General features: G+C 42.6%; 1 protein-coding gene across 3 annotated transcripts in view; it reads left to right on the forward strand.

The window, feature by feature from the left end:
- Nucleotides 1-12238: 12238 nt before the first annotated feature.
- Nucleotides 12239-15301, forward strand: part of Atp6v1h (ATPase H+ transporting V1 subunit H) — a 67203-nt gene continuing 64140 nt past the window's right edge. For 2 of the 3 annotated variants that reach the window (XM_057790617.1, XM_057790619.1), the window contains exons 1-2: nt 12239-12393; nt 13438-13581. In XM_057790617.1, coding sequence (XP_057646600.1) covers nt 13469-13581 — 113 coding nt within the window. In that variant the 5' untranslated portion in view covers nt 12239-12393; nt 13438-13468. The other variant, XM_057790618.1, reaches the window with a different exon arrangement.

Below are 15301 nucleotides of genomic sequence, written 5' to 3' on the forward strand. Positions count from 1 at the left end.
TTAATTATGGGTGTGTATGTTGTTTTGGTTCACAAGCGTCCGTAATGAGATCTGGTGCCTTCTTGAGGAAGGGACCTGGCCAGTCGTCTTTACCTTGAAACCCAATATGGACAAGTTCAACAGAACCGGCATATACGGGCTGCCCATGCAGGCTTCAGCATTGCCGGGGCATAGATTTCATTCATTTATTTTTCATTCATGTTGGTTTGTATGTGGGTGTGCACCTGTGTATGTGCCCTTTGTCACCATAGGCATCTGATCTCCCTGGAGTTGGAGTTATTGGTGGCTATAAGTCACCTGACAGGAGTGCTGGGAATTGAATTTGCATTCTTTGGAAGAGCAGTGAGCACTCTTAACCGTTGATTCATCTCTATAACTACAAGGCATGTATTTTTCAGGAACATTTTAGTCCGTAGTTGATTAAAATCATGACTAAGGAGCCCATGAATATGAAGTACAAATATACATCATTTTGTGTTTACTCATGACACATGTCGTTTGGGAGCACAGACATAGTGCCCTTCAGTTTTTTATTGATAGTGCAATGTGTGCAAACAGTTAGCTTGGTGGCAATCATACACTTTCTTCTCCCTGTTCACTATAATCTGAGTAGGTGGCATCATTTATTTTTATTAACGGATTTTATATAGACAACATGCAATCAATGAAAAGACTTTGATGTTTTATGTGTAACAAGACAACAAAAATTTCCTTTTCTAAATCAGGAACACCTTGGGATCTGTAATTTTTTTTTTTTTGGCTTTTTTGAGACAGGGTTTCTCTGTAGCTTTGGTGCCCATCCCGGAACTAGCTCTTGTAGACCAGGCTGGCCTCGAACTCCCAGAGATCCACCTGCCTCTGCCTCCCAAGGGCTGGGATTAAAGGCGTGCGCCACCACCGCCCAGCAGGATCTGTAACCTTTGAGAACTGACTGAAGAACACGATTTGCACTCTTTGGTTTCAACCTCTGTCTGCAGATGTGGAGGAATAGCGCCACTGTGCTCTGCAGTGAAGGGGTCCTCAGCCAGTCCTGGGCCAGCAGGGACATCTGGAGCCTCTGACCTGAGGTGCACAGAAGAGCTATGGCGTTCGCTTGCCTTTTGTTAACATGTGCTCACTTGAAGCAGTGCTACAGCCCAGTGTTCTAGAATGTGCTTCAAGGAGAGTTCTGTGGCAAAGAAGCCACTTCCTGCCTCATCTCTCCTTCTTGGCCCATTTCCTTCCCTTCTGCAGCACGAGTTATATCTTGTCTTATGGCATGAGACACATAGACAAATCTTCAACTAGCATTTAAGTCTCAGTAGCAACATGAAAGTATAGAGAAGCATTGACAATTGAGGTTAGGAATTAGCTAGAGCAGAATTGCTGCCTGAGGATATATATTCCTGGAGAACAGCAAGCAGAGAACTGACTGTGTTCTGTCTGTGTCCAAAGAATCTGTGAGGCTGAATTATTTGGTTCAGTACCACCCACATCTAGGGTGAGTCTTTCCATCTCAATCAGCCCAATTTAGAAACTCCCTCTCATACATCCCAAGAGGTTCTTCTTCCATTGTGCCCAGACTATGACCCCCAGAGAGGCCACCAGAAACCAGAGAAAACCAGACTGCAATAGCAAGGTTTTATTGCTAATTAGCGTAATTCAAGCTAGCTAGGAGCTTTGTCCCCTTACACTGTGTGCAGCAAGGCAGGGATGAGAAAATTGCAAGCATCCTTTCTGGGCGGGCGGGGGGGGGGGGAGGGAGGCTGGGGGGCTGGATGCAGGGGGAGGGGTGGTCTGCACGGGTGCAAGGTCTTTGCTTTCTCTCCCGTCCTGTTTAGTCAGCTTGTTCTTTGTTTTCAGAGTTCAGGGGCATCTTTATCACCAGGTGGCCTGGGGTCCTTGTGCTTTGGAATTTTTTGGGTGGGAGGGAGAAAGAAAACATTATCTTTCTGGGAACATGAAGCTAGTGTGGGTTTCTAATTTTAAAACATTCTGCTAGGCCGGGCGGTGGTGGCACACGCCTTTAATCCCAGCACTTGGGAGGCAGAGGCAGGTGAATCTCTGTGAGTTCGAGACCAGCATGGTCTACAAGAGCTAGTTCCAGGACAGGCTCCAAAGCCACAGAGAAACCCTGTCTCGAAAAACCAAAAAAAAAAAAAAAAAATTCTGCTAGGAAATTTCTTTTCATTCGTTTGAGAATAAGGGGTGAGGGTCTCACACTCCTTTTAAAAAATCATTTATTTTTATTTTGTGTGCATTGGTATTTTTCCATAGGTCCCTTAGAACTAGAGTTACAGACAGTTGTGAGCTGCTCAGTGGGTGCTGGACATTGAACCTGGCTTTTCTGGAGGAGCAGTCAGTGCTCTTAAGCACTGAGCCATCTCTTCAGGCACCGAGGTTCATCTGTGTGGTTCTAGATTGTGTCAAACTGACAACATTCACCGTCAGACAGATGCTTTTGAACTTCTCTTGCCTGCTACTCAGAAATCACCGGAGCTCTTTTCCTCAGAGATCTACCTTTTTCTCACTTCCTTCCGCTTTCCTTGCTACTTCTTTTCACCATAAACTTAAATAAGCTCAGTGAACAGTAATTCAGTTTTTGCTCAGATATACAATATTATATATAAAATGCTTTTATGTGATAGTCATGTAATAGGCTAAGGCCCGGATTCCAACTGGCTTATGAAAGAAATCCCATGTGGGTGGTAGAGAGGAACGTTTGGAGAGACAGACATCTCTAATCTCGTTCTACTTCAGCCTCACCCACAGCCAACCCACAGGCCCCAGTGCTAAGTTATTAATGGAAGCAGGAGGAAGAAAGGGTTTTCACATTTGGCTCCTCAGGTGCTTGCTTCAAATCTCCACCCTCTCTCCTCAGGTAATCTTGGCATCTCATAGTTTTGTTTATTTATTTATTATGCATACGATATTCTGTCTGTGTGTATGCCTGCAGGCCAGAAGAGGGCATCAGACATCATTACAGATGGTTGTGAGTCACCATGTGGTTGCTGGGAATTGAACTCAGGATCTTTGGAAGAGCAGGCAATGCTCTTAACCTCTGAGCCATCTCTCCAGTCCCCCATCTCATAGTTTTTATTAGGATGCACACATTTTGGGTCTCTGCATCTAATCTTTGTTGTCAAGGCACCCACTATGACATGGACTCCAACAGTAGAAGTAGGCAGAGTATTAGAATCTCAGTTCTTTTGTTAAGTGTGGGGTGAAAATGATGCTCGAAAATGTGGGATGCCAGTTCAGGACTGAAGGGTGTTGTTCTGAGAACAAAGATAGGAAATATATTTAGATAAAAATATAATTTTTCAGTTGTTTCTTTGATTGGAAATAAAGCAGACTTTTTCTGTCTCTATCTATCTATCTATCTATCTATCTATCTATCTATCTATCTATCTATCTATTTTTAACAGAGTCTCATGCCTTGGGTGGCCTTGAATTTACTGTAACCAAGACTCAGTTTGGACTCTGGTTCCTCCTGCCTCCATCTCCAGAGCACCAAGATAAGCATGTATCCCTACAACAGGCTTCATTTCTTGACTCTTTATAAAGTTAACTCTGTTTTATTTATTTTTTTGGGGGGGGTCATTACTAGCACACAATCATTTTCTGCTTCTCTTACACAAAATCTTTCCTCTTAGATTTGTGGTCAAAAAGATTACTCAGATTTCTACTGCTAGTCAAGATGAAATGATAGTGGCCTGATTTACTCTCCTCACAGAAGCAAGCAAACTTAATGATACCTATAAAAACAAACAAACAAACAAACACCAACAGTACCCAGATATTGGGCATCAGTACTGAGGGGCACAAATTCCCAAATGACAGAAAAAATACACTGAGGCCCATTTGTCCTTTAGGTTCATGCTGGGAGGGAGGTTTGGGACTCGGGTTCAGGGAAGGGACTTGCTGTAGCTGGTGAAGAGCTGAGCAGGGGTTCTGGATGATGCTTGGGCATCAGGAGCTCTGAAGGCTGAGAGATACACAAAAGAGCTACACAGAGTAGAGAATGGAAACCTTCTGAGATTTTTGAGGGGTTCAGTTGACCACTATTATGGTGTGAGGTCAGGGATGGAACCATCCTGAAATAGAGGAAGTCATCCTGAGAGCTCAGGAAGGTCTGGGAATAGCGTGCAGCACTTCTCAAAGGCCTTATACACCATATCTCATTGGATACTCAGAACTCAGATGAGTTTTGCCTCACTATCGGGAAAATCAAACTAAGAACACATACCATCCTGGTTTCCCCTAACAAAGCTTACGGTGAGATGCAAAAGATCATACTCTTGGTGATGGAAGTATGTCCTGGATCAAAGCTCTATATTATGTAGAGAGATAACAGTCATCCCAACACCCAGTGAAGCAGCATTCACCAAATATGGTATCTAACAAGTTCCAGGTCTGCCAGGAAGTAACACCATATATAACCCATAATCAGAGATGAGGCAGTCAGCTGAAATTCATGTCCAAATGCACAGATAATAGAAATCAGTAGACAGGTAATGAAAATAGTGTTTTACAATGTATTCCACAAGCTCAAAAAGCTCAAGGGGGGAAAAGAACATATGAAGTAGAGACAAGGGAGATACAAATATGACTCAAATTAAAATTCTGGAGCTAAAATATTCACTCGGTAAGAATTCAGGATTAACAGTGAATATAGACACAGAGAAATACAGAGAGAGGGAGGCAGAGAAAGAGGTGGAGGGGAACATAGTATCAATGATTATATCTGGAATGAAAAAACAATCTCAGTACTAATTTTACAGATATCAGATTAATAACAGGTAAATCATATAAACAACTCCACATTAATAAATTAGGTGATTAGGTGAAATGGATAAATCCCTCTAAAGACGCAAACTATCAAAATTCAGATGGAGGAAATAAATTACCTGAATGACTTTATATCTACAATGGAAATGGTAAGTGTAAAACATACTTTTACAAGGCAAACTTCAGGTCCAGATGTCTTCATTGCTGAATCCTAACTTTAGTTTTGACAGTTAAAAGTAACGCATGGGGCTGGGGAGATAGTTTAGTCAGTAGCGAGCTTGCAATAGAGGCATGCGAACCTGAGTCCAATTTCCAGCACCCAAGTGAAAAGCTGGGTGCAGCGGCATGTGCCTGTAATTCTAATGCTGGGGAGGGAGGCAGAAATAGGAGGACCCCAAGGGCTCACTGGTCAAGCTAGTCTAGCAGAATCAGGGAGCCCCAGGTCATAGTGAAAAAAAAAAAAAAAAACCACCCAAGGTGGATTTCTCTTGAGGAATTACACCCAAGGCTGACCTCTGGCCTCTATGTGTACACACACCCAGGCACACGTGTGCACACACTGGTGTGTAAACACACACACCACGTACACTAGTGAAGTAATGGTATGGATGTTGTGCAGGAAATCATTTTCTTTTTTTTATTTGAGGCTCAACCCTTCACAGGGGATTTATATCTGACTGGGCAAAAGACGATGACCAAGGGGGTCATATGTTTTTGTTAAATGGACATGTTGTCAAACTGTTTTTCAAATATTTATGTTTATACACATAGATTTGTGCTACTCTCAACCTTGGTCGGAGAAGCTTTGGTGGAAGTGGGCAGGGATTACTGCAGAGACTCATAAGAGGTCAAAGTACTGAGACTAAGTGACAGTTGAGTGCTCAGTATGTCAACTGTCCCTTCTCATCCAAGGCTTAGAGGATATTATGGAAGAGGGAGGTCAAAAAGAATGTAAGACCCAGAGGATAGAGGGAGTGTTGTGAAATGCTAGTTTCTGTATAGGACAGGACTGTTGGATTCATGAAATCCTAGCTGCTGTGCTTTCTTATAAAAGACCTACGTGAGATGAGGTCTTTCAACATTCTAGGATGAATGGGGATAGACACAGGAGGCCTCCACTTCTAGCTGGGAAACTCTTGGCAGTTATTGGCCACTGGGGATGTGGAGTAATTACAGTATAGCAACTGATAAGTTGCTTACAATTCACTAAATAACCCCATACACATATACATGTCCATGCAAACAGCCCTAATTAAACTCTGGGTTTTGTGGCCAGTGAGGTCATGGTTCTTAGTGAAGAGCCCACTATGCCATTTTCCTAGAGCAGTATAATTTTTAGCTGTGCCATAAACGCTTCTCCTCATACCCACAGCTAAGTGTTGCTCTCATCAAAGGAGCGTCTTTTTGCAGCACAGAGACCATTACAGAAAGTCATAATTGGTCACAATGGAGAGCAAGCCGGTCTGGGGAACCCAGCTCCAGCTGATACAATTACAACATGGCTCTCGAACCTAAGGCTCAGAGAACATCTTGGCAGAAAGATTGTAAGAGCCAGAGGACCAGAAAGTTTGCTGCGAGATTGTGCCTGCTAGATGTGGTTGGGAAGCTAGACCTATGAACTCTGAACGAAATGGCTGCTTAAGCCAGACCTGAACAATGACAGCAAGAGTTGACATGCCAATGTAAAGAGCTACAGGTAATTAAAAACCACAGGAAGGGGAGGATTCGCCAGGGATGAGCTCCCTAGTTGATAATTCAATACCAAGTGGTCAGCCCATAAAACATATACATGCGAACTATACTGTGTGAATCCAACAGGTTGTATTTATATAATTATCACATATATGAATTTGTTAACATAAATACATGTAACTGATAACTAAAGAAAAAGAGGACATATATTTAAGAAGAAGATGAGGTGCATGGAAAGGAAGGGTAGAGATGATACAGTCATTTTAATTAAAAATGCACTACTAAATTTAAGAAAGAATAAAAGCTCAGTGTGTTATAAAAAGTAGGAAGACATGGCAGTAGGATGGAGATGTAGGGAAAAGCCTTCCTGAGGCTGTGAAAGGGATAGAAGGGGGACAGGGGATGGATACGATCAGAATAATATACATCAAAGAAAAAATAAGACCACAGAGAATGAGAGTAATCCTTGCTTATGAAAATGCATGGAATTACATACAGTATTTAAGGTAAAAAGTGAAAATTAGTAGATTACATATTAGTCCCCCGAGTTAATTCATATGAAGAAACGCTCCGAAAGGCTAGAGATGAAGCTTAATGGTGGCTCTACTTTTCAATTCCAGTGGATGGTGTGCACACATAAATACCCATATTAAGCATTGTGATTATAGACCTAGTGCATGAGCCTGCTTGGCTCATTTACCGCAGCATCCCTGCCCTGCTGTGTGCAGCTTCAGCATTAATTTAAGTTGGCTTTGAGGACCTGCTGTTGGTTGTCAGTGTATGCCACTGTGTTACTTCCTCTCTTCCTCGGGCCCTGTGTTGAATCCCCAACCCCTAATGTGAGTTCATTGGTCCCTTGTGCGCGTCACTAAGCTTAAAGGGTGGTTTTTAAAAAGGTGAAGACTCGATCCAGAAGAGTAACAAAAGACAAAAGGGGGCTGCTCTCTCCTCACCTTGTAGGGCACAGAGAGAAGTCAGAGCTGGGAATTTAATATAATTTTGAATTTACAGTTTCCAGATCTTTGAGAAATTAATACATTTCCTCTCCCTCCCTCTAAAAAAAAAAAAAAAAAAAACAACCAAAATGAAGCAAAAATACAAACCAAGCCCAGCTCTCAGTGTGTGGTTTAGGATAGTCTAGGATTGGAGATCCCCCTTGCTCAAGGTCACTGTGTAGTTCAATGTAGTCTAGGATTGGAGATCCCCCTTGCTCAGGCTCACTGTGTAGTTCAAGCTAGTCTGGAATTGGAGATTCCCCTGCCTTAGTTTCTTAATCAATGGAATTGTAGGTATGCACTCTAAGCTAGCTTGGGAAACACGCTTTTGCTTGTTGATTACTCTGCCTAGTTCAGTATTTTGTCAGGACAACTAAAGGTTACAGTTGCAGTTTGTCTTATATTTTGTGTTGCTATTATAAAAAAACATAATATAATGAAAATGGCCAACCTACTAAAAGAAATCTTCAGATTCAGTGCAATTCCCATTAAAATTCTAACAAAAATTGAAAGGACAATATTTAACTTCATATGGAAATGCAAAAACCCAGGACAGCTTAAAAAAAAAGTTCTGAGTAATAAAAGAGCGGCTGGAGGTATCACCATCCCCAACCTCAAACTGTACTGCAGAGCTATACTAATAAAAAATAGCATGGCATTGCCGTTAAAACAGATAGAATTGAATTGAACTGAAGACCCAGACATGAAACCAAAGACTTAGGAATACCTGATTTTTGATAAAGAAGCCAGAAATAATCACTGAAAATAGCCAGCATCTTCAGCAAATGGTGCTGGTCAGACAGTATGTCTGGATGTAGAATACAAATAGATCCATACTTACCACCCTGCATAGAACTCAAGCTCCAAATAGGTCAAAGATCTCAACATAAGGCCTGGTACACTGAACCTGATACAAGAGAAAGCGAGGAATAGCCTTGAACTCATTGACCCAGGAGAAGACTTCCTGAACAGAATACCAACAGTGGGGGCACTAAGATCAACAATTAATAAAGGGGACCTCAAGAAACTGAAAAACTTCTGTAAGGCAAAGGACACCATCATTAAGACAAAGTAGCAGGCTACAGAATGGGAAAATATTTTCACCAACTCATATCCAAAAGAGGACTAATATCTCAAACTTATAAATAACTAAAAATAAGACGAAACCAACAAAAACTAGACATTAAGAAAACACATAACCAAATTAAAACTATAGTACACTGGGTTGCCTTGCCCAGCCTTGATACAAGGCAAGGTCCTTAGTCTTATGACACTTGATATGCCATGTTTTGTGGATACACATGGAAGGCCCGCCTTTCTCTTAATAGAAACAGAAGAGGAGTGGATGGGATGGAGAGACAGAAGGGAGGTGGGGGAAGGGACTGGAAGGAGAGGAGGAAGTGGAAAACTAGGGATGTTAAATAAATAAATCACAAATGTTAAAAAAAATGCGATATAGATTTAAACAGAATTCTCAAGAGAGGAAATTTAAATGACTGAAAAATACTTTAAAAAAGTTCAACATCTTTCATCAACAGGGAACTGCAAATCAAAACTATTTTAGAATTTCACCTTACACTCATCAGAATGGCCAATACCAGGAAAGGAAATGACAGCTCACGGTGACAAGGATGTGGGCTAGGGAACACTCATCCACTGCTGGCAGGAGTGCGGAGCAGTGACTATGGAAATCAGAGTGTTCCTCAGGAAGCTGGGATAGATCTACATCAAGATCCAGAGATACCAGTCTTGCACATGTAAACAAAGGACTCTGTATCCTACTACAGAGAAACTTGCTCAACCGTGTTGCTGCTGCTCTATTCACAATAGACAGAAATTGTAAACAACCTAGGTGCCCCTCAACAGATGAACGGTTAAAGAAATGTGGTACATTTACACAATGGAGTATTACTCAGCTATTAAAAAAGTGTTCATGAAGTTTGCAAGAAAATGGATGGCGCCAGGAAAAAAGGTGTGGGTAATCTACGCCCAAAAGATAAATATGGTATGTGTGCACTTATATGTGGATGTTAACTGTTAAGTTTTTAATAAGCTGGCTACAATCCATATAGCCAAAGAGGTTAGGTCTACTCACAGATCAGTGTCTGGCTCAGTGATCATCAGAGAAGTTTCAAAGACTATACTGGCTGGTTTTGTGTCAACTTGGTACAAGCTAGAATCATCAGAGAGAAAGGCGCATGAATTGAAAAAATGCCCCCATAAGATTCAGCTGTAAAGTATTTATTTTCTCAGTGCCTCAGTGGTGGAGGGCCCAGACCATTGTGGTGCTATCCCTGGGCTGGTGTTCCTGGGTTCTATAAGAAAGCCCATCGAGCAAGCCAGGGGGAACAAGTCAGTAAGCAGCACTCCTTCATGGCCTTTGCATCAGCTCCTGCCTCCAGGATCCAGCCCTGTTTGAGTTCCTGTCCTGATTTCTTTCATAATGAACAGCAATGTGGAAGTGTAAGCTGAATAAACCCTCTCCTCCCCAACTTGCTTTGTCATAGGGTTTTTATCAAAGCAATAGAAACCCCAAGACAGAGACACACAACTGGGCAAAGTAGAGAGAGTGAAAGACCTTGGAACATTCAGTCCTACATCAAATCCCTCCCCTCAGAGCTCAGTGCACTCTGCAGAAAAGGAGGCAGAAATACTGCAAGACCCAGTGTGAATGTAAGACACCAAGGAAAAAAAAAAAGGCCTTCTAGACCCAACAGGACTGGTGCACATTTGAACTCATAGAGACTGTGGCAGTGTGCACAGGTCTAAGCCAGATGGGCTTCCAGTGAGAGGGAATGAATAGAAGGCCCTTCTCTAACCCAGAAACTCTCTCCAGTTCATGACCACCCACAAAGGAAACTTAATTTTCTCCAGTAGAGTCCCACTGGGTACACAAACTACACTTCAGGGCAAGCTCCTTATCCAGCAGCAGATGGCCAACACAGAAAGAACTCAATGCTATTTTGGACTCTATTTTCCTCATAATGCTTTATCTGGCTATTTTTCCCCTACAGGTCTCTTGCTTGCATATTATGGTCACCAGTTTTTCTTTTTTTAAAATCCTTATTGGATTTCTTTTGTTTCTTGTGCTTTTCCCTTGGCTCCTTTCTTTTTTTTTTTCCCTCTGTTGATTTATTTGTTTTGTCTTATCAGGTTGATTTTTATTTTGTTGTATTTTATTATTAGTATATTATTATTATTATTATTATTATTATTATTATTATTATTATTACTGTATTCCTTTAGTTCCCTAATGAGATAGAGCAAGAAAGGGTGTGGATTTGAGTGAATGAGAGGATCTCGGGAGGGGAAACTTAGTCAGAACATAGTTAATGAAAAAAAACCCTGTTTTCAATAAAACGAAATAAAACAAAAAATTGTACTGAAATTCCTATACATTCATCTTCACACATTGATGCTAATGTTTCCATAGGAGGGAATCCCGAAGGTCTGACTGTTGGGTTACAATACACTGAAAATTTGGGTAGATACTTTTGGAAGTGCTAGGCTTCACTTCATAACGATGCTCTTTTGTAATAGCAAGGCCGTGTCTCCTGTACAGCTTAGAAGCTGCTCTCCTATTTGTCATGATAGATAAAGAGAGTTCCTTGACAGGCTTACTACTGACATTTGAGGCCAGGAATCATCTTCTGTGCGGAGGTGGCGTGCTGTTGACATGCTTTCCGCTAGTCCTCCGTGGCTTCTGGGGATCAACAAAAAGCAGCAGCACTCTCTCACTACTGCGGTAGCGACACCAAAGTCCCGATTTCCACCTAGAGGGCTGGTTTCCCCACTCCTAGGACCTCCAAAACTTGCATTTCCAAGACAGTTTAAGCAAACTGCTTTGAAACCTTCAGGTTTGCCACCAGTGAGTTATTTTACTCAGTGGTTATTGGGTCAATTCTAGTATTATCTTGGTAAGCAAATCTTCAACAAAGGCTATAGATTTTGTAGCTCCTTTGGGCTGGGTAGGAGAGCAGGCTCTTCTAAGACTGTAGCATGCACTCATTCCAGCCTAAAGATGTTCATCTGGAAGAGCCTTATTCTTCTAGGCTTCTGACCCACACATTATAAGACAATGACTTTATGTTTGATTTAAGCCACCAAAATTGTGATAATTTGTTGCAGTATTGATAGAAAATCAATAATATCTTCTATACAATGCATGTATCTTTGTAGCAATGTATGAATTGGTTTTTGATGGTTTTTTAAAAACTTGACCTGATTTTTTTTCTTAGTAGAAATATACTGGTTATTCCCTTATACGCTTTTAGGCCCCTCAAACGCTATTGTATAGACTTCAGTGTAACCCGAAGACAAGGGCAGCTGAGGACTTCCTGGGAGAAAATCTGGACTTAGGACAGGTTGTGAGATGAAACAACACAAGCCGAGAGAAACTGAAGTTAGATAAAAAAAAAAATGAATAATGTTTTTCTGAAACATACACTATCGGTTAAGTCTGGAACCCTGGGTCTATGAATCATTTCTCAGCCTCAGTTTTTCACCTAAATTCTGAGAATGAGTGCCGGGTTCACTGAGATGTTCAACTCAACAAACCCACAACGCTCAAAGCTCGTAAAGCAAACTTCTCCGAAGACTGCTGTTAGGAGTTTTGGTTCTTTGGCACTGATGGCTTGTGGGGTTGCGAGCTCCGGACAACTGGAACACCCAGGGAGGTGGCTTGTGCAAGGCAGCCTCAGGCGCGCGCTCCCACCAGTTTTGGGCCGTCTCGGCTTCCGCCGTCCGCAGCGGTCACGTGCCTGCGCTCACGTGCCAGACGCCGCTGTCACTGTGCAGTTGTTCCGGCTTCCTGAGTCTGGGCTCCTAACGTCTGCCTCCGAGTCTCCTCCGCCCCGCTCCGGCTCTGCCGTGGCCGCCGAGCCTCGGAGCTCGACCGCAGCCCGCCCGCCCACTCCTTCGCGTCCCCGCTGTCCAGGTGAGGCCGCCCGGGGCCGCTGCTTCCCCCGGGGCCCCGTAGGTTTGCGGGACCGCAAGGCCTTCCCCGCAGGACCGACTGGAGAGCTCGCGGGGGGCGGGCAGGCGGGGGCGTCGGGAAGGCCGCTCTGTGCACCCGGGTTCCAGCCACGCCCGGAGCGAGCCGGTTCTGCCTGGGTCCGGCCGCCCGCGCCGACCTCGCTTGTTTAGGCAGCCAGTTCCCACCTAGTAGAAATGCAGTTCCGCACTGACTAAGCACCGTGCGAACGCGGAATAGAATCGGGGTATGCTTTTTTGCTTCCTTCTGGTCGTGGGCAAGAACATACGTTTTGGGAATGGGAAATGCTTTTTGTGTCGTGGTAAAATGAGGTGTAAGCTTTTATCTGCAAATTGTACATTTTTCTTGTTAGATTAAACTCCTGTTTTTGGTTGTACCCAGTTTGTTTGAGAAATTATTCTCAGTATTGATTTTGAAAATGTCAATTTTTATTGGAAAGGAAGGCAATGGTTTCTGAAAATCTACCATGCCTCTTGGTATATTTTGAACCAGTAATTTTAAAGGAATTAACATGACTCTTTCAAAATGAAGCGTAATAGATACCAATAAAATACTTAATTGTCCTTTTCCTGTATTTAATAGTATTTTCTGTACAAGAGATTGGAACGTGATTTAATAGATTTAAAGTAGTGGACATTTGGGTTGTCATTAGCATTTCAAAGTACTGGGTATGATTGCACCAGAGGTGGCCCTATTTAATATTCTATTTAATTCCAGTTTTGCTATCAGTCTCTTAAATGGTCACTTAAAAAGCCTCACTGTATCGTAAGGCTAATAGTTAAAAGCTCTTCCCTGAAAAAGAAGCCTAGGAAGTTCTTTTATAAGGGGCTGTAAGGGGCCGTGGACAAGATTTGAAATATGTCAATGCTGTTTATTCTTAGGATGTTTAATATTTAAGTTAAATGAAATTAATTTGGCTACATTATACTAGTAGTTTAGAAAATATAATGCCTGCTATTCTGTCTTTGTCTTGACCCTACATTGAAGATCTGTGTAGAAGCATACACTATCATATTAGATGACCAAAATGGACATCCGAGGTGCCGTGGACGCTGCAGTCCCAACTAACATCATCGCAGCTAAGGCTGCCGAGGTCCGTGCCAACAAAGTGAACTGGCAGTCTTATCTTCAGTAAGTCCGCTTTGCTGTGAATCATAGCTGTCATGTGCTTTTGCATCAGGCTTTTTCATGGTCATGCTTCTGAGAGAAATACTGGAAAAATACTAAGAGCTGTGGAAGAAACCTCCTGGCTGTCTTAGAGAGCCTCCTCTGTGGTAGGAACAGCTTGGGGACGTAGAGCAGTACGTGGTGATTGTTTTATTTTATTTTGTGTGCATGACTGTTTTGCCTGCGTGTACGTATGTGTACCACATACATGCTGGTGCCTTCAGATCACAGAAGAAGGTCTCAGATACCCTGGAACAGATGGTTGTAAAACACCATGTGTGTGCTGACCTTTGCAGGTCACAGGATAGCTGTGGGAGAGCTGGTCCTCTCCTGCCCTTTGGTGCTGGGGATCGAACTCAGGCTGCCAGACTCGAGTGGCAGGTGCCCTCTCACTGGCCCTCATGCTTTCTTGATTATTCTTCATCATTGCCTTTTATTTTGTGTAGGTTTATTTTGACATATTTATAACTGAGTTTCTGAGGCTCAGATTTGGATATGCACATTGAAAAACCGATTGAGTAATCTTGCTACTTTATTTTTCCTTGCCTCCACAAAGGTTATATAGTGTAGTGTCTCAAGAAGGGACTCATAGTATCAGAACAGACCTTTACTTCATTGTTAGCTGTGATAATAGGAAGCTAACTAACTGTTCAGGGGCTTGTTAATTATCCAGAAAAGGATAGCTAATTCTACCATCAGAAGTCTCCTGAAGCAATGATCCTTCAGTTTAGTCTTCAAGGATGAATGCATGGCAGAAAAGAGGACCTGTCCAGATACAACCAGCGATTGTGCTGGACGTTATTTGTTTGAAGGCAAGCAGGGGTGAGAGCTGAAGGTCACAGCAAGGCTGGGATGAATATGTGCCCTTGGGAGGAGTTGGGCCTGTCCCTGCCGCTTGGTGCTCTTCAAGATGATTCTTAAGTCATGAAACCCACACTATATTTGAAGTCTAAGAAGGTCAATATGTACAACTCATGAAAATGATAGTTGATTGTAGGTGGCAGTTGTGTCCCAAAGTTGCCTTTTTCACAGTTGTTCTCGTGGGGATACAAGGAACACAGAGTTTACCATTTACTCTTGGAGCTGGAGGAGCTCAGCTGTAGAGGGCTTGTACAGTGAGTGTGAATGTGGGCTGCACTGTCCCGTGACAAGAACCCACGAGCCCCTTCTCCTGAAAGTCACTGCTGAGGCTGCTGAGGTTCTTGGTGGGGAGGTAGCTTAGACGTGGAGAGTCTGTAGTAGTAGTGGTAAGGTTGTTGATAGCGTGGTCGGAATTGCAGTCAGTGCTCAGTTTAATGTGCATGGGCAAAAGTTGTCTAGGATGACTTCTCGATTCCTATTTTAAGGGCTTGGGTCATCGTGGAGCCAGTTGCTCAAGGATCCATGGAGGAAAGACTTGATCAATTGTAGTTGTTTAAATCCTCTGAGCTCCTGACTTCCTCAGTTCAGAAAGCCTTCAGATTAGAGGACAAGGAGTTGCATGTTTGCAGAGCCTGACTCTGTTTAATGCAAACAGAAGACTGTTGATCAGAAAGCACTAGCAGAGCAGCAGAACTTTCTCTGACTTGCTTTTGCATGTTTTTAGTTACATGGAGGTTTTTCAGTTTTGTACTTTTCTAATCCTGAGGCCTTAGTGCTACATACATCTTATTTTCCTTTTTCCTAGTTTGGATCTTTATTTTGT

The sequence above is a fragment of the Chionomys nivalis genome, chromosome 16 (genome assembly GCF_950005125.1).
Source record: "Chionomys nivalis chromosome 16, mChiNiv1.1, whole genome shotgun sequence".
Classification (NCBI taxonomy): Eukaryota; Metazoa; Chordata; class Mammalia; order Rodentia; family Cricetidae; genus Chionomys; species Chionomys nivalis.